At 41.2% G+C, this 24612-nt stretch overlaps 1 protein-coding gene across 9 annotated transcripts in view; it reads left to right on the top strand.

Moving 5' to 3' along the window:
* Window positions 1-24612, top strand: part of LOC129718844 (monocarboxylate transporter 12-like) — a 473704-nt gene that overhangs the window by 206481 nt on the left and 242611 nt on the right. The window contains exons 1-3 of one of the 9 annotated variants that reach the window (XM_055669988.1): window positions 1217-1968; window positions 22484-22650; window positions 22713-23288. The exons of 4 other annotated variants lie outside the window; for them this stretch is intronic. In XM_055669988.1, the coding sequence (XP_055525963.1) occupies window positions 22922-23288 (367 nt within the window). In that variant the 5' untranslated portion in view covers window positions 1217-1968; window positions 22484-22650; window positions 22713-22921. Of the gene's footprint in view, window positions 1-1216; window positions 1969-22483; window positions 22651-22712; window positions 23289-24612 lie in introns of those variants that run through there. 4 more of the 9 variants (XM_055669990.1, XM_055669989.1, XM_055669987.1 and 1 more) reach the window with 4 other exon arrangements.

Below are 24612 nucleotides of genomic sequence, written 5' to 3'. Positions count from 1 at the left end.
ACAATGTAAATTTAATTCTGGATTCGAATACAACTATCCTAAAAACACTTTTTGTTGTACGATAGTTTTTCAAGCTTCTGGTATCGCGATACTGAATAACAGCTGAACAGGCAAATATTTAATGAATGTGTTATACAAATTGTACAAACTCATCTGCCACGTAAAGTATATCATGTTCTACTGATTGTGCCGCGTCACATAAGCTTCTTAAATATAATAAGTCTGCTAATTTCTATGCAAAATGAATGCCTAAATTTATTCGAAGACTCTAATTCTCGTACAAAGTATCGGATCAATTTTCGTCAGGTTTTTTCTATTATCGTCCGGGAGGGTAATGAAGTTATAGATGACTGATCTTCTACAGGATGTTGTGCAATATGAGGAACCGCCATGAAAGAAATTAACGCTCTGCGACATCATTTACCCCTCTGACGATAATAGGCCAAACCTGACGGTAAAAGAGCCGGCTCCTTTAAATAATCCCAGATAAAAAAGGGTGAAAATTAGGATCCGAAAATAGAACTCTGCAACACAGTAAAAATAGCAATCACAACAATATCAACACAATCGTCCGGGCGTCAGCCTCGTCATCAATCCGCTCCAGTACGGTACTCCTACTGCGAGAATGAAATTCTCATCACTGCTATAAACCCGAGCGACGCTATCTGGCTCGGGCAAGGCTTGAAATGAACAACAACAAAGCGAATATTTACGATCTTCAATCCGCAGGCACCGGCTCGTTCGTACTAGAAACTGGTTCTTTTCCGACACGGAGAGATGTAAACAAACCATTTTTATTCGCTCTTTGCTATCTCCCAAACGTTCACCAATAATGTTCATCGATCATTCCTCTCTTTGATAAAGAAAATATGCTGCATTATAATGACAACACAAACATGCAGCAAATGAATCTTCCGGTAGTACGTATATTCTCATTCATTCAGCCAGGAAAACGTGCAAATTCTGTATGTTGAAAATAACACCCGGTAGCATTATAGAGTCTCGGATGGAAGAGTCCATCACCCACTCGGGGAGCATTTTCTACTCTCTCACTCTCTTGAATGAACTCCGAGCTGTAAGTTTACACCATCCTACCTCAACCATATGATGGGGCCGTATATCGTCTGCTTGCTGGGGAATGGATTGCCTGGACTGGCTCCAACGACGATGGGAATGACGACGGAGTCACCAATTTCAGCAGTTGATTATGATCCGCGTTAGAGTGAGTACCGACCGTCGTTGATTCGGCAAGTCCGGCGGCATTTTACGGGCCTCTTAGCCCGGCGAACTCGGCTGCGACCCCTGAGGGGTACGCGTTTAGAGTGGCGCGCTGTGTGAAAAAGTAACGAGAAAAAGTGGCATTACCGAAAATTGCACGAACCAGGTGCCGTACCCCAGGTGGTGACATCTTGCGGACCGGTGTCCTTGCGAGGGACGTGAAGAGTGAAGGGAAAATTAATTGAGTGGAATTTACTTTTGATACCAAGATTGTCGGACGGAGTGGTTCGCGTTCGGAAAAGGATATTTGATAAAGAAACAGATTGCTGGGTGCGTATATGGCGATATCTGGTGGAAAATGATGAATATGGAAGCTTTCATCGGGGAAGATGGAATGTGACAGAAGAAAAGTATAAAATGAGGCAGTTAATTAGTGTTTAATTCGGTAATGGAAAATAAACCAGTTTCCAGTTGGTTTGTGAATTACACTCATCGCTATCACGTTATGCAAAAAAATACACAATCATTTCGAAGGAATGCGCGCGTGATGCTTTATACAATAATTTTGAATTGACAGAGTAAATAATGAAAAAAAAACGCAGTTATGAGAGATATGGTTTTGCTCAATTTTATTCTTCAATTTGGATTATGTTTTCCTAACTTTCCCTGATGGAGTTCTGATGAGATCTAAATTCGACGAAAATCTGCAGTTCTGCAAACTCAACACAACAACTATTGAATATAGAAAAGGTATCTTCGTATAAAAATCATTGAATAAAATATAATGTGATAACGTTAATTATATATTAAAAAAAAACTATAACAACCCAAACACGTAAGAAACAGCCCAAACTGCTATGGTCAAAACCAATGAACAGTGAATTAGCTGTAAATTACAAGCTTTGTGGTTTTGAATCTCTTTTCGGTTTCACATTTTTTTTCCATAAGAAAATCTGGAAATGTTGGATCTTACTTAAATCTAAGTAGTTCATGGGAACAGAATGAACATATATTCTACAACCGAGCAATTGAAGCTAGTGTCTATCAATTCTGCCTCCCCCGCGACCATTTCGCACGTAACACCAGGATGACTAATATTCCCGAGAAACTCGTGTCGACAAGCCGCATGATCCTCTGAATTACGAGGCAACTTAACGCGATCGCGTGCTTCTAGACGGTTAATTTTCTACTTCACACTCTCATACGCCAGCAAATTGTCCGAACCTGGTGCCATTTGTCAATTTATTTCCAGATTGCTTGCTTGTACCACTGGTAACACGCCACCATCAAGGGAGCTTAAACTCGTTTAATTTATGAGATTTGCATTCTTCTCAAGCTGGTAATACCGATGACGCTTGGACAATTTGTGGACTTTGAAAGTTTTCGCATTCCAACATTTCATTGATTCATTGAATGTCTCAGAATTGAGAAAAACTCAATTTGTTCGAATTTCTAACAGCTCAAAAAATCCAGTTCATTAGAGTACTAGTACAATGACTATTTGGGAATGATTTGCGCCTTGCACGTACAGTACTTTTTTTTCGCGATTTGAAACGTTTAGATGTCATTTGAAATTATCCTTAACCCCTCTTCTCATTTTTGTATATGCTGCACTAGGTTTTTTTCTTGGTTTAGACCTCTTACCCCAATAGTGCATAAAAAATTCCATTTTCCAGGAATTGGCGACCTCTTGTACTTATTTTCGTGTAACGGGGAAAATCAACTTCATTACAACGATTTCATCGTTCATGAAATTATTGAAAACAAAATCAACGTGCGTGCTAACAATGTGTAATAATGAAGCTTCGAAAAAATATGTCAATCGTATGGAAACTGCACGCCGTTGAAAAAAAGGTGTTTCTTATTGAAAGCATTTTTAAGTAAAGAGTGGAGTATAGAAACCGACGAGAAACATGTGAAAGAGTTAAAAATGTTACAATTACTTTGGCTAGAATGCAAAGCAGTCCTCTAAAAAGAAGTGGGTAAACTGAGGAAAGATCATCGAGCTCCTACCATCGACTCTCACCAGCAAATTATGGTTCGAATATAGGTTCAAATATTTGCCTGTAAAATATTCAATAAGTTGAAGATAACATTGGTGATTGATACTGCAAATAATATCGACCGAAAAGCCCGATGATACATCTCAATTTAAATCTAAATTGACTAATTTGAAATTTTCTTATCAAAACAAACGAATTTGCAATTAATAGATGAGTTTCATTTGTTGGTAAGAAAAATCGAGAGCGCTAGACTTAGAGCTGAATGACCCCTCAGGTTAAAGGCTCTATAATAAAAATCAATCAATCAATCAATCAAGAGAGCGCTAGAGAAACAAAACAATTTTTTTATTTATTTTTCTAGACATTGAAAGTTCATTAGATAAAACTTGCCATCATTTATTGCAAGAGTTTATGGGCAATATTATGATAAACTCAACACTCTAGGTAAACCGCAAAAACTAACAAAAAAACGGGGCCTTTACTAAAAAAATACGGGGAGTTATTAGAAGTACTCCACCAGATGTCTGACATACGTTTCGATATTTGTAGTGCAGCGGGGTTTAGTAATCTTTCACGCCGACAGTTCTAAACCACTATCTTAAGAGCCTCTGAGAATGACAATCAGTTTTGTTTCGAAACCTGTGTCTTTAGCAAACTTATAAATTTCGAACTTTGCTGAAGACACTTGTTTTCTAACTTTTTTTGTTTTCGAGATATACCGTTTCATATCAGCCTAGCACTTAACATTCGATTTTTTTTATTCAAAAAAATGTAGCTTTAAAAGACCATAATGTTCAGTATATATTTCTATATCATTAAAACACACATCTTTGTAGAAGACACAAAATAAGAGCTTCTATACAAACCGAGTTATTCTCAAAAAATAAGCTCACAATTGTGAACTTTTTAGTTTACTCTCTACGCTAGTGGCTCTGCAAAATCTAACTTTTTAGTCTGGTACATTAGAGAAATGGTGTCTTCGCCAAAGTTGTAGATAATGTCATCACAAAAAGCTTTCCCTAAGACGTTTCTCTTATAACTCCTCTTGTTTTGGAGATATCACGTTGCATACTAGTCCGAAAATATATTTTTTATATAAAAAACTGCAGAATTTGGTAGGCAATAATGTTCGGCATATATTTGTAAATCACCCAAGCACAAAACTTTGTAGAAGACACAAAAAAGATAGCTTCTACACAAACCGAGTTAAAATGTGAAAAAATATGTCATTTTGAACTGCACATCAGACAACGTAGCTACAGAAAGAGAAAAATGTTTCAAACAATTTCATAGAGTGATTATAATATTAATTCATCCTATTCAGGTTTCGTCTGCTGGTTTTTGCCTTACTGGTATCTACAATACACAAAAAAATATTTTGACGTAGAACTACGTCTCTCAGGAAGTTCGGCTTCATACTCGGCTACATAGGGATGTAAAATGAAAATCTAAAACTCGAAAAAGTGAAAAATATGTCCAATTTCAAATCCTAATAAATCGATTAGCTTTCGATAAATTTGCTTAGTTCTTGCAGCAATAGATTGGAAAATCTTCTAAGATTCCTCCCAAATGCGGAAAATTGCAGTTTTATTGTTCAAACTATTGTACTATTGAGAATCGTCAAGCCTTGTCAAAGTTCGACCTCTGATTGGTCGTTATATGATTGCTTCCCAAGCACGGTCGACAGAATTATAGACCAAGTAATTTGAAATATGCTATTTGGTATGCATAAGAGTAGAGTAGAGATGGTCGGGTTTGATGGTTTTCGAACCCGTTCCCGACCCGAACCCGAATTTTTTTTCGGCCGAAACTCGAGGTCGACCCGAACCCGAAACTTTTTCTTTCGTTCAAACCCGAACCCGACCCGAACTCGAAAATTTTATTTCTTTGAAACCCGAACCCGACCCGAACCGGAAATTATGAAACACGAACCCGAGATTTCATAGATTTTATAGTCGGGTTTCGGGTTTTCATACCCAATCCCGACCTGAACCCGACATTTAACCCGTCGGGTACGGGTCGGGCTCGGGTTTCAGGTTTGAAAACCCGAAACCCGACCATCTCTACTTAACAGCAGCAGCAGTGATATCATCAGCGATATTTGGGGCAGCTGGTGCAGCGGCACTTACTCTAGTGAAAGTCGCTGTTGTGCAGTAGCGAGTAGCATCAGTAGAAGGTACATTAGCCGGCACTTCCTCTGATGAAAAGTTGCCGTAATTTGACAACATGCAAACGTTGTGGAATGCCGACTTTCAAAGTATATTAGCCGTCAAATTTTCAGTGTAAAAACAGCTTTCAACTGGGTTATCAGAAAAACGCTCTAATTTCCTTTGTCGGAGTAGGACACTGATGCAATCAACATTATATCCCATATGAAATTGAACAACTCAGTCCTTAGAAGGACAACAAACAAATTATTGAAGACTTAATATTTTCTCGTTTTGCGCTAGAATTAACAGTAAAATGTTATTTTAATCTGCATACACTTTGACTGTTGCTACTTGTTTGCATTGCACTTTTGCACAACATTTTAAACATATTCAATACAAGTAATGCAACAAACAACCTTATGTAGTTCTACGTCAACCTTGCGGTCGTGGCTTTACATACAACCTTTGTGGCTTTTTTTACATTTTTGGCAATACCTCGGTCTTAGCTGTAGCCATCATTTCTGTGTCTTCTACAAAGTTGAGTATTTGGATGATATACAAATATACGCTAAACAATGTTCCCTTCTAACTACTCCAGGAAAAAATTAATATTTTGGTTTGCGACTCTAAACCACAGTTTTCCAAGATGTTATATACGAAAATCTCACGTCACATATTCTCGGTAAATAATTTCCAATTCCTTCCGATATTTGGTTGGAAAGAGAATCCCACTAGTTTATTTGACTTCCTGGTTGGGATACTCGTGCAATCTGAATTAAACATCAGCTCAACAATAGTTATATGACCAATACACATAGACTAAGGCTAACCTTACCAAACAGTCCCAAGCTGTTGTGTGCGCGTACATAAAAGTCGTTTCCACTTCACTCGGTCCATGGCTGCAATTCGCCAGCTCCGCAGTCTGCGCAGGGTCCGTAGGTCGTCTTACACCTGAGCAATCCAACTTGCCCGCTGTGCACCTCTCCGTCCCGTCTCTGACATATTCATTTTAAGAACCATCTTTACCGAGCTGTCGTCCGACACCCTAACGAATTATTACGAAATGACCAGCCGTACGCAACCTGCCAATTTTTGCGGCGTGGACGATAGATGGCTCCCCGAGCGGCTCCCAACCCCTCGAAGTCAACGAGGGCATGTAAGTTCTCCACAAGCATAGTCCACATCCATAACCGTTAAGGATTACCAATCTAATCAGCGTCCGGTGGCGATTTCTTCTCGATCGCAGCATCCTCCGGAGACGAAAGCAGTCGTGATTTCATATCATAATGCGCCGATGAATTTATCTCCTTGTATCGTTATCGGTGGTTATCAGTGAGCCACGAATTCCATCACTATCAATCTGAACTCGATAGGAAGTTAGCACAATCTTATTTTGAACCTCTTCCTTTCGTGCACTTCGTCTTCGATGAATTAATTACCAGTCCAATCCGTTTGGCTTTGGCCTTCAGTCTGATGTACGTAGTCATTTTCTTCACAAAGGTCCGAGACACGATGTCAATATAATTGGTGAAGTCACAAAATCGAAAGGACTTTTGGAATATCGTGACACTCGTGTGAATCCCCACTCTTCTTATCACACCTTCCAGAACAATATTGAACAGTAGGCACGAGAGACCAACATCTTGCCGTAAATCTCTCGGATTCCGAAGGGACTCGAGAGTGCTTCCGATACTCGAACCAGACCTGAACACATCACTCAATTCATCGTCGCTTTGACCAATCGCGTTCGTTCGTTGCTCTGGTGGTAATGCACCAAGAACTGCTTCGTCAATGGTGACAGTTGACGGCGAAGTATTTGGGAAAGTACGGGTAAAGCGACGTTCAGTAGAGTGATTACCGAGTTATTACAGCACTCCAGCTGGCCCCTCTTTTTGTAGATTAGGCACACGATACCTTCCATCCACTCCTCTGGTACTCGTCCTTCTTCTTGGCAATGACCTAGTGCACCGTTCACCATATTTCAACAGCTCGCTGAAAAGTTGATCCATTGCTGTAGCTTTGTTGTTTTTCAGCCGGCTATCCTTCTTTTTCGTCCATAAGAAGGTTGCCGACCAAGCTTCTGCACATATCGGTTGCGGTACGTAGTTTTTACGGGAGCTGTACAGCTTTTCGTTGATCTTTCGAGTATCGCTAGCTTAACACAGCTCTTCCATCGCTACTTAATCTCAGTTTTCTTGTTGGTGCTTTGGAAAATGTACAGTGTCGCCCGCGCTGCGTTCTTCTGCCCGGCTGACAATTAGCATTCGCCGAGAAACCAACAGTTTCTAGGATCCTAAGCCCCTCTACCTAATAACGCTACCGCAAGGGTACCTATGGCGCATCAAATATTCTCTGTCGGTTGGTCGGGTGATCTTTACGGGGGAAGAAAGAACTTCGGCCGCCATACCACGGAGGGCTACAAAGCTTCATTAGACTCGGCGTGCAGGCTATCTGACCCAGTTGACGGCTTGTACTGTGCTCTCCTACGTAAGGCTTCATGTCCTCGATGACGACTTTCATGTCCATCGCAGGCAGGTATCGTCGGGTCTTCCTTCATGTGGACAGTGCATGTTGATGATGCTGTAGCTGAAGAACTGGGATTTCAACTTGCACATCCTCGCGTTGATCAGCTGCTACCCCATCAAACGTAAGCGCATCTTGCCCAATACTATGAAACCGGCTACGCTTTTCCATACCTTCTGTCCTGTCCAACAAAGTTTCTACAGCGCTACGACTTCAAAGATACGTGATAGATATCGCTCATCGTGGATTATCCTATAGCATTCCGGAAACGGGACAATTTGCAGCTCCATACAGGTAACATGTTGGGCCTTGCCCATGTCTCACCGGGGGATCAACTTGTCGGCTCTAGGGATGTACGATACTTTGTCGATACCGTAAACATCGGTACTTTTCTTTCGTCATATCAAGCACTAAGCACCGATATTTCATCAAACGATATTATTGGCTATCGACATTTAAAAATATCGAATGAATTTATGCGAAGACAAGCAGAAACTGAGACGGATATCTTTTGCCATCGTCGACACACAAATCTTGACAGTTCTATGCGAAGTTTCGTTTGTCGTTTGCCGAGAGGGCATGCTTTAAATTTCGGTAGCAAGGGTAACCGCGGATTGATGCGACAATTTTCGAAGCCTCCAAAACAAACTCTGCAAGTTTTTAAGCTGGATTTTCCCTTGACTCCTAAAGTGAATGACTAAACATCAACAGCTTAAACTCGGAAAAAAGTAAAACAATTTTAAAGTATAATGTTCTTACATTCATCGCTTACATACTTATCAATTTCGCCAAGAACTTGGCCTTCTAAATGCAGTTGATGATTAGGTTTATGTTTAGAAAAACAACAATCGTAGTTTCCGTAATAATGCTATGAATCTAGCGCTGCACTTTCAACCACACTCTTCCGTTATAAATCAGCTGTAACTTTTTAAACTAATCACAGCCTTTGTAATTATTTCCACGGAGGGGACTGACAAATTAAAATTTTGATCGGTGTTTTGTGTTAAATGATTGAAATATCTTCCGTCGAACGATCAAATGTCCATCGGTAGCTTCAGCTCGTCTTTGTTTTGATTGCATCTTACTCACAAGCCAAGCTATCAGATTCACGGTGTCGTTCATTTTTTTCGTTTCTCACTTCACCCGTTTCGATATTGCGATAATATCGAAGTATCGATACTTTTACGAAAATATATTTGCTATTTTTTGTCGGATCATTCCAATATATCGCGATACCAAATATCGATACCGTCGCTGCCGATTCCCATCCCTAGTCGGCTCTGTTTAGAGTCCTACGCTGACATTAGGATCAGTCGCTTCTAACAAGGAGAATAGACGCTGTTGTTGGCCTCACCTCCCAAAATACTTATCCTACCGCCGAAGGATGGATTCCGGGCCAATGATCGCGTCGCACCTTTTTACTTAGCTATTGTAGGATAATATTACCCACTACCCTCGTAACGCCAACCAGTTGTGTTCCTATTTAAGCTGACAATCCCATGTGAGCGCATGATTCTTAGAGGCGTAAGATAAAAACTTGGGAGGCCGGAGTTAAGTTTGACCATAGACTAAAGAGACATAGATATCCAAGTTGGGCTTCGCTGCATATAATCTCAAGGCAACACTATGAACTTGCCATCTGTAGGCCGTTGGGTGAACTAAAGCATATCCACTCGGAAAAATATCATGGTACTCCTTATCATTTCAGTGGTGAGCAGAGATGCCAGACTTTTTTTTGGCAAGTCTGTATAATCCATAAAAATGTCTGTATAAGTCTGTATACCACTGCGAAAAAAAGTTACCGATACATTGATACCTAATTATTTGTCGACCTGTCAGATTGTTTTGTTTTATTGCTTGTTTTGATTGTTCTTTTTCGAGTCTATCATAGTTGGTCGATTAATCGATAACTAATTTATCTTTTAAATCTAAGTAACACATAGAAGTAAGAGTCTTTCCCGTGATAAAAATCGTCGTTCGTCGTAATGTAGCTAAACTGACACATGATGGCAGAAGTCGCGCGGTTATAAAAATAGTACCTTCAAGGTTTGGGACATTTTAAGCAATTCTTCAACGTTGGATATTGCTCCGAATAGAACAAACGGTCTTTTCACCAATATAACCTGCATGGCAATCGATCGAGACAATCAGCTGTTTGTTACTGGGGGCGAAACAGGCAGATTAGTGCCCACGGGGCCGATAAAAACCCCGATAGCCTGACTCGATTCCCGTTGTCATGATTTCACTCTCAAAAACGCAAGATTAATATGTTCAGCAAAGTGTTCAGTTCCTAGTTCACTTTTTCCAGCAACGGCTACAGTGACTCTTGGTTTTTGTGTTCGTTTTTTTGTGTATACTGGTAAAACCATTATGTAGAATATCAGATATCTGTGTAATATCTGTATTATACTAAATGTCTGTATAAAATCTGTAGGCTTATGCGTGTCTGTATCGCAACACAGAAATTCTGTATAATACAGATTTGTCTGTATATCTGGCATCTCTGGTGGTGAGCTTGACCAGATTCTCACACCCAGAAAAATATCATGTTACTTTCAATCAGATTTGTACGGCGGTTTTCAATCGACTTTACAATATAATCTAGATGATTTGCAATCTCAATTTATTACAACAACAATGCAAAGAAACCTCGCGTAATTTTACAAATTACCATGAGTCACAAAATGTAAAAATCTCATAGATACTCTCATCGAATTGTTGAAGGTGACAAAAAGAAAAAAAAACAAAGCTTCACATTCACTTAAATTATTTTAACATTGTTTATGTTGTACTTGACATTCATGAATTTTGACGAAATAAGTTATGCTATGCTTTGCTACTCGTTGTAAATTAATTTTGAGGATATTAAGAGACGTATATAACAACGATTTTCAACACAGTAATGTAAAACCTTAGTTAAAAATAGCGTTTAGCGGTATTCACCAAAATAAATATTGTATCGTTTTTAAATAGAACTTAAAAGGATGAGTGAAATTTCCAAATTTGATTTTCTCAGTTCTTTGCAAATATTAATAAATCGATTTAAACATTCAAGCAAGGAATAGTGCAATTGATAATGAATGAGATCACAAACAATAATCTGCAACGGAAGCTACAAACCGAATAGGAGAACATCCTACAGCATTATTTGACGGCTGAGGCAGAATTATTAACCCAACCAGTTCCGCAAAGGGATTAAAGCTGTATAGTGGTTCTCAATCGACTATTAAAATTGGTACAAACAACAAATGAGTTATGCTAATGATGACTAGAGCAAGATACCTGACTTCATACATTTTGCTAGCAACACCTTTATAACGGTGCCATCTGATGACCTTAAAACTGTGATTATTAGCAAAATCGATTTATCATGCTCAATCCGCTAGATGAAAACGAAAACAAAGTGGCAATACCGTATAAGGATATTGAAAATTAGATGACAGGACCATACAATGATATTGAAAAACATGCTTCACCTTTCACCACAAATTAGTTCAATTTTCGTTCACGCTGCATACTGCAAGAGTAACGTATTGTGTACTAGTCATCTTTGGTTATGCTTAAAAACATATTGTTGAAACGACTATGAACGATTAGTCATACTATCTTCAAAATAAATAATTCATATCATGGTCATCTCATACATTGACATTTATTATAGTCCTGTTGTAATAAATTATTGTTATTATCTAGACCATATAGATCTAGACCATATAGATTAGTGTTACAAACACCGCACAAATCTGACCAAGCCTAAAAAGATAGCAATTACCTTAATATTTTTCTGTGTGTGCTCATTAAATGTAGTTCACCCAACCGCCATCATACTCGAAGGGGCGCCACATTTTTGTTGCCCGTATTGTTGGTTGAGTTGGATATCTATGTTTCAATAATCTAAGGTTTGACGCTCCTTCCAGGTTGCCAACTCACCGTTTAAAGCACAACCAAAAATGATATGCCCTGTAGCCAGGGCCGGATTCAGGATTGTGGGGCCCCGGCGGCTAAGTACGTTGTGGGGTCACCTTTTAGTAGTCGAAATTTTAATAAAGGAATATGTCATGCAAAATATAGATAGAAGGGAGGGTAAGCAAAGGATTGTGTAAGTTTATGAAATTCCAATTATTTAAAAGTGTCACGAATTGTGTTGCTTTTTCATTTTTTTGTATTTTGTCATGAACCATAAGAGATTAACTATTGTGAGGGTCCCTAATATGCGGGGGACCGGGGCCATGGTCCCCTAAATTCGGCTATACCTGTAGCACAGACTAACAGACATAACACTTCGCACAAATTTTCAATAAAATCATCGTTCGGATCATACCAGTACTTTGCGTCAGTAACACTAGCACCATCTGCTGCCGTGTTCGCGCTGCGTCTTGTATTTTGACATCAGCGCTAGCGTACGTGCATGTGTCACATTGGGAACCACAAAATATGTATGAGATTACCTTACAGCGTCCCAGACGACGTTATCGCGTGGCGACTGTTTTTCGATTGGAAATTCGAAACGATCGTTTTTTTTGTGGCGATTGTGGATGGAGTGGCACGTCTGGTAGTCTGTGCCTGTAGTATACACTCAAAATAAGGTGAAACATACCACAACAGATCTACTAACGAGATTCTTCAAATGTAGAAGTAGAACAACAGTGTGTTGTTTTTTACATTTCATAGTACATCAAAGTAATTGTTTTCGCACAAAAATATATTATAGGTTATTAAAATATTATCTCAAACAATTGCAATAATGAATCGTAGCAATCGTATTCTGTTCCGATTTAATCAGAAATAGTTCATCAATTCCTTCAAAGTCAAAGATGACACGTATGTAAGCAATGATCTGTCAACTGCCTCGCACATCATCATCTCAAACCGAGCTGTCGAAGTAACTACCCATCTAACGACACACGACAAACGCGGCGCCACGCTTTGATCTGTTCCGCCATACGTTGCACGTACAGTTCATCTTCAAACTAACGAAAAAAAAGTGTTCTCTAACTTATTCCACCATCACGGCACGATTCGTCAGCTGTCCATATTGGTGACGCTTTAATTGGCTCGGTGGTGATTGATTACACACCTTCTCCGGCAAACACGAGTTCATAATTTTTTGCCAAATCATCATGTGGAATGCGCAGGTCCCGAGAGCTGTTCGATTGAACTTTGAAGAGTACTTACCGGTTTGCCAAATTGTGTCATTTTTTTTTATTATTGTGATTTTTAAATGGCAATAAAGTTGCCGATTCCGGTTTGTTGGTTGTTGAAAAGCGAGCGTTGAGTTTTCATCAGTTTTAGAGCTACACGTGGCTAATAGGTGCAATTGGGGTTTGAACTGAAATCATTTCAGGATTGTATTCAAGATACCTATATCATATCTGATCATTCGCACTTGGACAAATGATTTAAAACGGAAGTGTATTTCGTACCAAACTCACAATATACCGTTTGAACAATTCACCAAAATGCTGCGTATTCAGACCGATCGGTGTCTAGCAACAGGTAGTTATAACAACATTCACTGGCCGAATTCACTCGTCCGATACCAACCACTAAAATAAAAAAAGCAATAAATTTCTTATCAGGGCAATGCAATCGCAAAACCCTCTTCAAAACATTTTTTTTTGTTCATACATGAATCCATAAAGCAATATCCACTTGCGCGTCCCCTGGAGTGCCCTATAGAACCTAAGTGGCTCATCACTCGACATTTAATTTTACCCGCGTTTTTGTGCTCCTCCGGCTCGAGTGTGAGGTGCACTTCGCTGCAAAGGAATTCTTGCCTACCGTGCAGGGCTGCTGGCGGCGCGCAGTCCGTTTCAGCGCACTTTCACGGCAAGGACGGCGGCATCAAACGCGCTTCATTTCGGTTGCGGCAAGCAGCAGAAAAAGCCAATCAGTGCAGTGGGGACACGGGTACTGCTGCGCTCCAGCGCGAAAGTAACCGAAATTGATTGCAACTTGAATTGGATTTTAAGATTGTTTATTATTGAGATCGAGGGGTTCGGATGGATTCATTGGTGCTGCCATTATCGGACTAATTGCTGCACTGGGTTGAAAACTGGGACAAGAACAGCCATTAATCTAGTGAAGCAACGGTTTCCTTCGAAATTCCTTGCAATCTTTCCGATGCACTAGATCGGCAGTGATTTGTAAACGGTTGCAAATTATTACATTTTCATACTGCGACCGAACCACGAGGGAAGCACGCATGTTTGTCTTGTGGGCATGGTTTGTATAATTTATAATGCATAAATTATCATAAATTTCACACTAATTGACAAATAATTTACTCCTTTTAGCGACCTTTCGTTGGACGGACCCCGTAATGGGAAGGGTACCCGTGGTTAAGATGGTATCGGGGAAAATGAAATAATTTTCAAGATCCATCTGACAGGTGATATTTCAAGATAAGAGACCGTCAGACCAGCGACAGGTGTCATAAAATGGGGAAAACGGATGCTATCCAGAGTTGATGAGCGATCCTCTCAGTTATTGCCAGCAAGCTGTTGTATTAAGTACTTAACAAACTGTCGGTTGAAGCGTTTAAAAAATTTTTCTAATCCTTTGAAGACTTTTGCTTTTCAAGTTTATTTTTGTAGGGATACTAATAAACCTCTCGGGATGTTCCGGCTTATCAGCTGGGAACATAATATGTTAGGAATCATACTCGAATCAAAAGCATCTAAGTAAAACATAATTCATTTACTATTAGAATTGAGTTAAATTTAGATGTGAACTTTGTTCAATTTGAACCGGAAGTTGCTTTCGAAAAAAGGAACGGAAATAGAATATTCACAACAAATAAACCGAGCAAAACATTGTTGAATTCATTAAAATTTGCGCACGAGTGACAATATTTTTTCACTAGCACTGCTTCATAAAATAGTAAAAATTTCTACAGTTTATTTTAGAAGCAATTAACAATTTTTAGGTATAAAATAAAGGGTGCGTCTTTTTTATCATGGCGCTATTGTCTCACTAAATAGCTACAAAGGCCAAACTCTGAACCAAAACTAACAGGAAAGTTTTCGAAACGTTAAAAATTCAGTTTTCAGCCCCTGGGCATGGTCCCGGTTCAAGGGACGATAACTCAGGGAGGACTACAAAAGTTCTAAATAATGGACGTAGTAGTCTAATTCCACAACAAAAAGACTCAGGGAGTGGATTTAAGTTTGCTAGACCCGACCCACTAAAACCCCCAGTCACCAACCCTAATATTGTATGCTCCCTGGAATTATCATTAGACATTACTTCAGGGATACACACTATTCATAGATTTGGTTAACTACCAAGAGACAAGAAAATAGCCTCCGGCACTTCAATAGTCACCACGGCTATTGGTTCTTTGTAGTGCTTGGACTATCCGGGAAGCAATCGCGCTGACTGCTCTCCAAATGGCCACGTGCGCGCACATTCTACGAACCAAGTTTTCCGGGATGGTGTCCGATCCGCATACCGCCGTCATATCGATCCTCGCTTGCTCGAAGCGAGGCCATATGAAAACCACATGCTCTGCGGATTCCTCCGCATCTGAGCACTCGGGGCACCACTGCGAGTCTACATGGTCAAACCTATGCAGATACCAGCAGCCATGGCCTGACGGAATCTGTGTCAGATGGAAGTAGACTTCTCCATGTCACTTCATGACCCATCCGGTCACCACATATCTACCCTTGGTAGAGTTGGATCAATACCTCTGCCATCTGACCAACGAGGATGATCGTTTGGTGTTCCGTATACCTTCTTTTGTCACGTCCTTCGAAGCATTTTGCGTCTTCTTGGACGATGATGCTTATGGGCACCATACTGCTTCGACACCGACACCGTGCGATACACGCTCACAAGTGAGTCATAACCCTCAGACACATAAGCCTGTAGATGCTTTTCAGTTCAGTGATAATGCCGTGGTGGCCGTTGAAGCCCTCTTGCAGGCGTAGTCCCAAAAGTGAGCTTGTCGTCGACGATCACTCCTAGGAGTTTCAAAGCCCGGTTTGAGGCAATAGTGCATCCACCAGCACTGATATTCGTCTCCTGCTCGGATTTTCATTCTTTTACCACAATAATCTCCGTCTTTTGGTGCGTTAGCTCCAGTTTCATGTAGCGCATCCAGTCTTCTACGATTTCAACTATAAGTACAGCTTTCAACTCAGCCTTTTTTATAGCATCGCCCAAGTCTTCTAGTGTTATGTCGTCCGCAAAGCCAACAATCACCACTCCGGGAGAAAGTTTTAGTGTCTACACACCGTCATATATAGCATTACCCCCACAGACCCTCGTTTATGTTGTAAAGGAATATACGATTCTGGAATAAGTTTTCCAGAATCCACTACAGCGATACCGGTACGCTAAGACTCTTTAACGCATGAGCTATAGAGTTCCAACTGACGCTATTAAACGCGTTTTTCACGTCGAGCGTGACGATTGCGCAATAGTGGATTCCTTTCATTTTACGTTGAAGTGCTATCTCGGCTGTCTTAGTGACAGAGTGAATAGAATCCGCCGTAGACCTACCCCTGCGGAAACCAAACTGGTTGCTTGATACACCGTTTTCACCTTCTGTGAATCTCACCAGTCTATAGAGGATAATCCTCTCAAGCAGCTTGCCTGCTGTTTCTAGCAGACATATTGGTCTATATGTCGATGGGTCACTTCCACTTAGCCGGAAAAAGACAATCACCTAAGCATTTCTGCATGACCGCCCTGCACAACCTGGGGTCTACCTTTATGGCCGTTTTAATAGCCTGGTTCAGGATTCCGTCTAGTTCCGGCGTCTTGCACATCTTCAAAGAGTTTGCGATATCAAAGAGTCCCTCATTCGTAACCCTCAAGCGCTCACTCACAAATTGTGGTGGTTCTACAACCGGAGGCCAGGAATTTGGATCGTGGTGTGGAAACAGCTCCTCAATGATCCGCGCTAACATCACTGGTGATTGTTCGGCCGATGCCGACCCTTCTCTAGTCTTAGCCATTACGATCCTGTAGGCGTCATCCCATGGATTCGTGTTGGCACTAGCGCATAGTCTGTCAAAGCAGGCTCGTTTGCTTCCTTTAATTGCACTCGTGACCGTAGCTTTCGCAGACGCGAATGCTGTACGACGCTCTTCTCTTTGTATATTGGTACGAGCTCGCCGAAATCTTCGCTGCGCACGAAAGTCTGCTCTGTGGTGGTTGCTATCGCGTCAGTTCACCAATGTACCAGCCCCCTTCCGTTTCTAGGTTCCCTAATCCACGCACTCCCGCGATAGTATACAGGTGGGAATCTACCTTTATATTTTTTTCTAATTGCTTCCCCAAATACATCGGCATTGTCTTCCAACCACGGTTGAAATATTAGCGCTATCGCCTCGTGTTGTGATCTACATGATAGAGCACCGACTTGTGGTCGATACTAGTGTGACCGTCGTCTACTCTTCAGTTCGGGCCAGGCTGCAGAACGTCACATTAATGATCGACTCCCCACCTTTTCTGCTGTAGGTGCACTTATCACCGATGTTTGCCAGATCCAAGTTGAGCTTTGCCAAAGTTTCCAACAGGATACGACTCCTCGGTTTCGTACAAGCGACTTCACCACTCGACCGCCCAAGCGTTAAAGTCATTTGCGACAACCGACGGTGTTCGACTCGTCAATTGCATTCACACTTGGTCGAAGCATAGTTATAAATATGAAATACTTCATCCACCTAGGCAATTACGTACCCATCGTTTGAGGTAGACACAGTTTTCTGCATCGGGAACCTACCTGTCGTCTATATGACCACCTTACAAGACTTGTACGATACCCAGTTACTGTTTCCGGGTGGTGAATCGCATGCTGCAAGGTACAGAAGCTGCTGTGCAGCATAGCAGTGGTTCAGGTTCAATTGAATCACTCTCACGCCTGAGGTTTAGTAACCGGCTTGCCTGCCGTGCACTTGGTGATGTTTTATCGTTCCATTTACCGATGTATACAAAACACTTGGGAGGCTTTTTCAAAGCCTAGACCGGTCGGGCCCTTTGCACGACCAAGATCTGCAGCAGACATCAGGTTTCTGGAGGATACCCAGGGGGCATACCAACCAGCCGACCTTTAGTCTGGCCATCTTCAAGACATTGTTTTCCCCCTCTAGTGGGAGCTTTATTGTGTCTACCTGAGTCCCTGCTGGGCCCTTACGGAGGCGGACGGTGTTGGTGGTAACTACCACTCCACATTGCTTGTCGAAGGTTTGTGCAATGTCGCTTTGCTAACCTCGTACTGGTTCTTAAGCTGGAAAGTCACCTCTTGGGTGTCTGGAACCTTTTGACCTGCCGTTTATAGGTAGAACTCTTCCCTTTGCCTGTTTGCGAAGTTCCAGAATCATTTCACCGGTACAAGACCGACGGATTGTCCTAACATCCGCACCAAGGTCTTTGAGCTAGGCATCGCCTCTCATAGTCTTCAAACCTTTAGCGTACTTAGACCCATCAGTCGCGTCGTCCCTGCTTTTCACCTAACCCTTGCGCGGCTTATTGGGGCGTTTTCCACGCTTGTTCTGTTTTTGTCACTTTGTGTTTACTACGGCAGTCCATAGACCGTTACCCGTAGCTTCACCCTCCCGTCTTCCTTAGGTCGAGTTGGCCTAGTTGACGAGTCGCTTGGTGCTCGCGGGAGCCATTTCCTCTGGAAACTGCCTTGTTCTGTTTGCAAAGCAAGCCTCTGCGAAGGTTAGTACGACCGTTTACACGCATTTGGAAGCAGTGGCGCTTTTCCACTTAAAAGTGAGATCGCGCTATTTAATCGCTTCCTCTGCTGCTTGTGCACGTTTTTATGTGTCTTCCACCTCAAGGTTTCAGCGTATCGCTTTCTTGATGACACCCTGTAAATACTACGTTTGTACTATTGCGTATTTCTATTCCATGTCAAGGGCGGCTGAGACACCGTCTGATCAACATGTTGTTTCCAATGTTATAACTGGGACAGAATGGCAACTTTGAACATACACAACTGTGAATGACTTAGAAAATATAACATTTCTTGGCGACAAAAAACGGATCACGAGTTGGAACTCAGTACCAAAAGCTGCAGATCTTCACATTTTGTGAGTGGACACAACACCGTTAGTTTATAACATCCCAAGACTAATAAGAACGACTTGTCCAAAAGTAAGGTATCCATAAACCTAACTGGTTGTTCTAAGGAAGGAGAACTCCATCAAAAGAACAGAGATTATGGGAGCTGTTTCAACTTTTCAGGGTTATTGACAAGCACATTATGCAAACCAATCCAGTAAAGGCTAAACACAGTCATTTCATAGAGTTTTTTATTAACTTTATACGGAAATCCTGAAAATTGCTCGTCCTGCTGGTATTTTTATTTACATTCTTGTCCTACCAAATTATTATTTGGAGTGCTGCGTTGTCGCAATGTTACTGAATCCGCTTCGCCAAACGGACGATCATGCTTTCGAATCTCAGGGCCGTTCAATGTCAAAAGACTTAAACATGTGTTTCCTCTTGACAAAATAAGTCCCTCTTTTAATAAAACTACCTAGAAGGACACTTAGTTGAAACTTGGTATAGTAAAGCAAGAAGCGTAATAGAAAAGGTAAAAACATACACAAAAACACGCATAAATAATAAGCATGTCACTTATCCTCAATAGTCTTGCCAACAACAGAAGTGCAGAACACAGCAGACACCGGGGCAATGTCACAATCGATCCACCTTTCTAATCACAGTGATAAGTCCATGCAGAAAAAATATCTCCAAAATTGTTACTGGGTTCGCAATTCATTCTCAAAATAAATGCATCCTTTGTATTTGCTTGGAACGGGTTTATTTTTTATTCTCGCTTATTTTCCGTCGGTCTAGCTCCGCCACTGTTGTTGTGCCAATCACCGACGCTCAGGGAGGCGACTCCTCCCAGGACCCTAACTTACGACCCGTTGATTAATGGACCGGCGCCAACGGCTTTACTTCCTCATGCGATGGAAGGCGTGATCCCAGAGATTTTTCGCCTCAGAAAATCTCCCGGTGTCGGCTAGAATTGAATCTAGATATCAGTTGGGTTGGTTGTGAGTGGATCACGCCACCCCACAACCATCGATACCTATGGGGATTCGAACCCAGGCGTCGAGCGTGGTTGGCGGAGACGTTACCAACCACGCTAGGCCCCCGCAACTAGGTTTTTTTTTCAGCACCTTTTTGGGATATCTTCTGGCATGACCGCAAGCCTTCTCGACTGCAAATTCACCGAATTTACCTTTACTGTGGATCGCCGTGAGCTTTTTAACCGGAGTCTGGAGATCCCAGAATTATTATGGACTACTCGAATTACCTTTGCTTGTATTCCGGTTATATGTTCCACTTCTACTCCAGTCCTGATATGTTTTGCCCGCTTTAATATAAGGGTTTCTCAGTAAGGTATGAGTACGGTATTTAATTCTGCAATCTTACCTATTGACCACATCGGGTTCTCAAAGTGAGTGTTCAGAAGTTATTTTCAACTTTCGCGTTCCATCATTGATAACTTTTGAATGTGTGCTTCAGGTTTTCTCGATGTGACAACGGAGCGCTGCAGTGAATAGGAAGAAGCGGCCAAATAATAACTGAAACTGACTTCATCAGTAAATAAAAACTTATAGTTACCTGACACAACGCAGCACAATGTAAACTTTTGACAGAGAAATCTATTTCTACGTAAGTTATTTCGTCCATTAGAATACATCCCTGGAACTTCGTGAAAACTTGCCTAGCCTAGCTATTCAATAGCTGGACCAAATCTTGCAAAAAAGCCACTTTGGATGACTTCTCGAGCGAGGATATCCCGCGTGGTTTGATATTCCGGATGACAACGCCAGAATTGGACTTGATGAACCTCAGCACCGCTCACAGAAACAAAATAGCTACCCCAGAGTGGTCATTTTTTATTCATCTAACTCGTTAATACGAAAAAATCATGGAACTGCTCTGCAACGTAGGGTAGGGAACATATTCTAAGCAGCTTTAGGAACCGCCTGTGTATTGAGACGAAATACTCGAAATGTGTTGGGTGAAATTCAAACAGAAGTATATCAATCTGTTCTCTATCTTTTTCTCTGTCAGAACTTGTTTTCAGATTGTAAAACTAAGTTAGCAATCTTTAACAATAATCAATTAAAGTTACCAATTGAGGGACACTATTTCAATCACCCCGAACCTATTTTAAGCAGTTTGCATCTGTTTTGCAGGCGTTTTTTTTTCAGCACCCGAAGTGGCTCCTGAATGGCTGCAATATGGGTCGATTTGTTTCGAACGGTGATTTCTGTATGATTTCTTTGTGGTTTACGGTATTTCGTATATTCATAAGACAGCTAGACAATCAAAGTTTTCGGTTCCATCATTGAAATTGTCGATATTGATCAAAATCCAAGAGTTTAAGGCCTGCTTTCTTCGACAGCTTAGAATAGGCGCTACTGCTTGAGCCGTTCCCTACCCTACAAGTTGCACCAGTCGTCCTTCATAAACGTGTTGACAAAGTTATGTCAAATGGTCCAGTTGGTACCACTTAAAACGTGCCGGCGACGTACGAGAGGCATTCAAAATTTCTTTTAGTCAGATATTAAGTTCCAGGATTTGAGGAGAGATAAGACAATCCGGAGAAGGACGCAAGATAGCTTGACCAGGTTGAAGCAGGTTTTCGAATGTCGAAATGCTTGATTTTAGGTTGTGCTTTATCGACTTGATATTTAAACAACTAAACTTTTCAAATTTACGCAGCTAGATTTCAACAAGAAATGTTATCATCGATAAAACTTAATGATTCTTTTATAAGTATTGCTCGCTATTTGCCCAAAAACATTTAACCAATTAATAAATAAATAAAAGTCCATAGAAATGTATTAAAAAGTAAAGTGCAGTTGACACACAACAAAACTGGTGTTAAGCTCTGCGATATAAAAACTATAAAATCATGCTGTCTTTCACTACACCGCAGTGCCAGTGGACGTTCAGCTCTGAAGATTTTATTACTCCTCTCACTATCCGTTGCATTGTTTGATTACTGTGATTGAAAGTAAAAAGTTGCTTATTATCGTGGACTCCCCCACTAATTTTCCTTATATTCCTAACACTCATTCGTGCAGCGATAGCTGCAGTCTTCCACTCTACATTGGTCCTGCCGGGCGAGCACACGAGGAGGTAAAAAGTGAACTTCTGCTCGACTGGAGTGCCGCCACGCGCTTCAACCAAGTTGACCACAATAAAATCCCAGCTTGAAGTGATTCGCAGACACCGATATAACTTGATATCGATTGCTACTATACGGGGTTTCGTCTTGCTAGAGTCATCCGCGCGTCCCGACATATCAGTCAAATTGAGCCATTTCAGTGCTCTCTGCACCAGACACATCACACAAGTTTTTCGCACTTCGAAAGCAATAATCCAGCTTCAGCACACCCTGGAAACTTTCCCGCCATGCATTAACAGAATTTTTCCGCTAAATTGTTTCAATTAATTTTTCAACCCCTCTGCAAACGAACGAATGCTTCGGAAAACAGCAAATTTATTCAACGGGTTCCGCCAACGTAGCCCGAAAAGCCAACATATGCTTCGGTGATTTTAATAAACTCCCATTCTTATTGACAATGTGCCCTCCAGCAGCGATGGTGTATGACGTTGATGGTGGTAGCGGTCCCATGGAAACCTCAGTGATAGAGGACAACGATTTTTTTTGCGCTACTGGTTCAACTTTCTATGTCTTTGACATGAGCTATTTTTAGAAAATTGGGTTTTCCAATTAATTTCGCTAGAAGCTTCAACGCACAGTAAGTTAAAGATTATTTTGAAATTATTGTTTGCCTATGAGATTATTTTATAATTCTACTAGAAAAAACTCAACAACGATGCTTCAAAGTGATAAGTATTTTGGGGGTATTTCAGTTTTGAACTTTTATACGACAAACAAGCAAATGAGGACAATGTAGGTGACGAAATATGAAAAACTTCCCCGATACAAGCAAACAAAGTGCTCCAAACGCAGAGAAAAAATCATTCCCCAAAATGCAGTGAGGTGTGAAAATCGGCGAAGAAAAGTGTATGCCTGGGTGGCGAATCAAGATGTCCTCCTTAGTGCGGGCTTTGTCGTGGCCACTGCTCTCCCAGTCGCAAGCTGGAGCCGGTGGCGGTGGCGAACCCTGCGGGACCGGCTCGGATGGCCCGCCGGACCAAAAGGGTGCTGCACCGAACGGCAAAAAAATGGGCATACCGGCATCGCCCACCTTCCAGCAGCTGATGGCAGCCCGGAGGTTACTCTGTCGAAGGTACTACCCAGAGGGTGGGTGGGGCTGGATTGTTATCGTGGTTGGCGTTATGGTGCATATTATGACCCATGGAGTGCAGCTCAGCTACGGGTTGCTGCTGGGATACGTGATGCGGTACTTCGGAAAGCGGTTTACGGATACAGGTGAGTTTCAATAATTTTCTGTTCTAAGCTAAACTAGTCTCCCGGGTATACGGGGAATGACACTGGACTAAGGTGTGTTATTGAAGATGATAACGAGATTGAGACTGCAACTGCAAAATAAGAGCTTCTAGTTATACTATGGCCATGGCTAAGCGTGCCATTGTGTTTGAGATTGATAAATTGGTATTGTTCGCTTATTTTATGCAAAAGGCTTGTTGTGGTCTAGATCAATTATGTAAGTAATTTATCTCGTATATTGGAGCACTGCCAGCGCATAAATTGTTTTACCTTTACAAAAGATCTTACTGAGCAAATGAGTTTAAGGAAGATTTTTTGAACAAACCTGAATCACAGATACTGTGATAATTTTGAAAGAGACTGGAATTTCAAAACCAATACAGTGACTAAAGCTACAGGTTGAATTCTGCCTTGTATTTTACACGCTGTGACAGTTTTACTTTTCGTTTGAAATTTACTGCAAAAATCACACTGCTTTTGGGAATTATGATTGTAAATTTCCTCTCCAGCATGCCCCACATCCCTTCAACGAATCCGATAAATAAACACACCACCAGCAACGAACACGGTTTCGGTCGTTGCTTTCGCTTGATTTTAAGGCGATGCGTTTATTTTTTCTCGTTCCTGCGAATCAAGAATCTGTATTTTCTGCATACCGATTGACGGTTGCTCTTTTGCATCGCACGGGGATTACAACAATTTCAACAGTTTCGCAAGCAAAACTGCCTTCCGTTTTTCACAGCCCGGTTTCGGTCGAAATAATGACACTTTCAGTAGATTTTTCGGTTTTAGTTGATTTAAAAAAAGTTGATTCGATTCGAATAAGAATCAATCATCAGTATACTTGCTGTGAACTTCAACAATAAACTTTAATTCGGGTGCGCGCAAAAAGCGAAAGGACCTGCCATATATTGAAGAGTCGAATACTTACTCACACACACACAGTCCGGTCCTTTGATTGATGAAGGTGATATCAGCAAAAAGTGATTTCAGGCCATCCCAGTGTACATAGGCTTTGGACAGTTGCTTTCGCTGGGTCACTATGTGTTATTGATTGCTGTTCCGGTTTGAAGAAGGTCTTGTGACCAACAGATGCTTGGTCAGAACAGTAGCCTATCAGAAAGATATTCTTGGGTAAGATGAATTGTTTACTCTTGAGAGTATCAATCCTTTCCGTGGGATCTCCTTAATGAATAACTAATTTTTCAGCAACGTCACTGCAGATAAAACTTATTATAATATGTCTTAAGCTCAATTGAGTGGAACACTACACTGAGAAGATACAAACCCACAGGGTATCTCTCAA

This window comes from Wyeomyia smithii, chromosome 1 (genome assembly GCF_029784165.1).
Source record: "Wyeomyia smithii strain HCP4-BCI-WySm-NY-G18 chromosome 1, ASM2978416v1, whole genome shotgun sequence".
Classification (NCBI taxonomy): Eukaryota; Metazoa; Arthropoda; class Insecta; order Diptera; family Culicidae; genus Wyeomyia; species Wyeomyia smithii.
The sequence above is the reverse complement of the archived record's forward strand: the minus strand, read 5'-3'. Positions and strand labels throughout refer to the sequence as shown.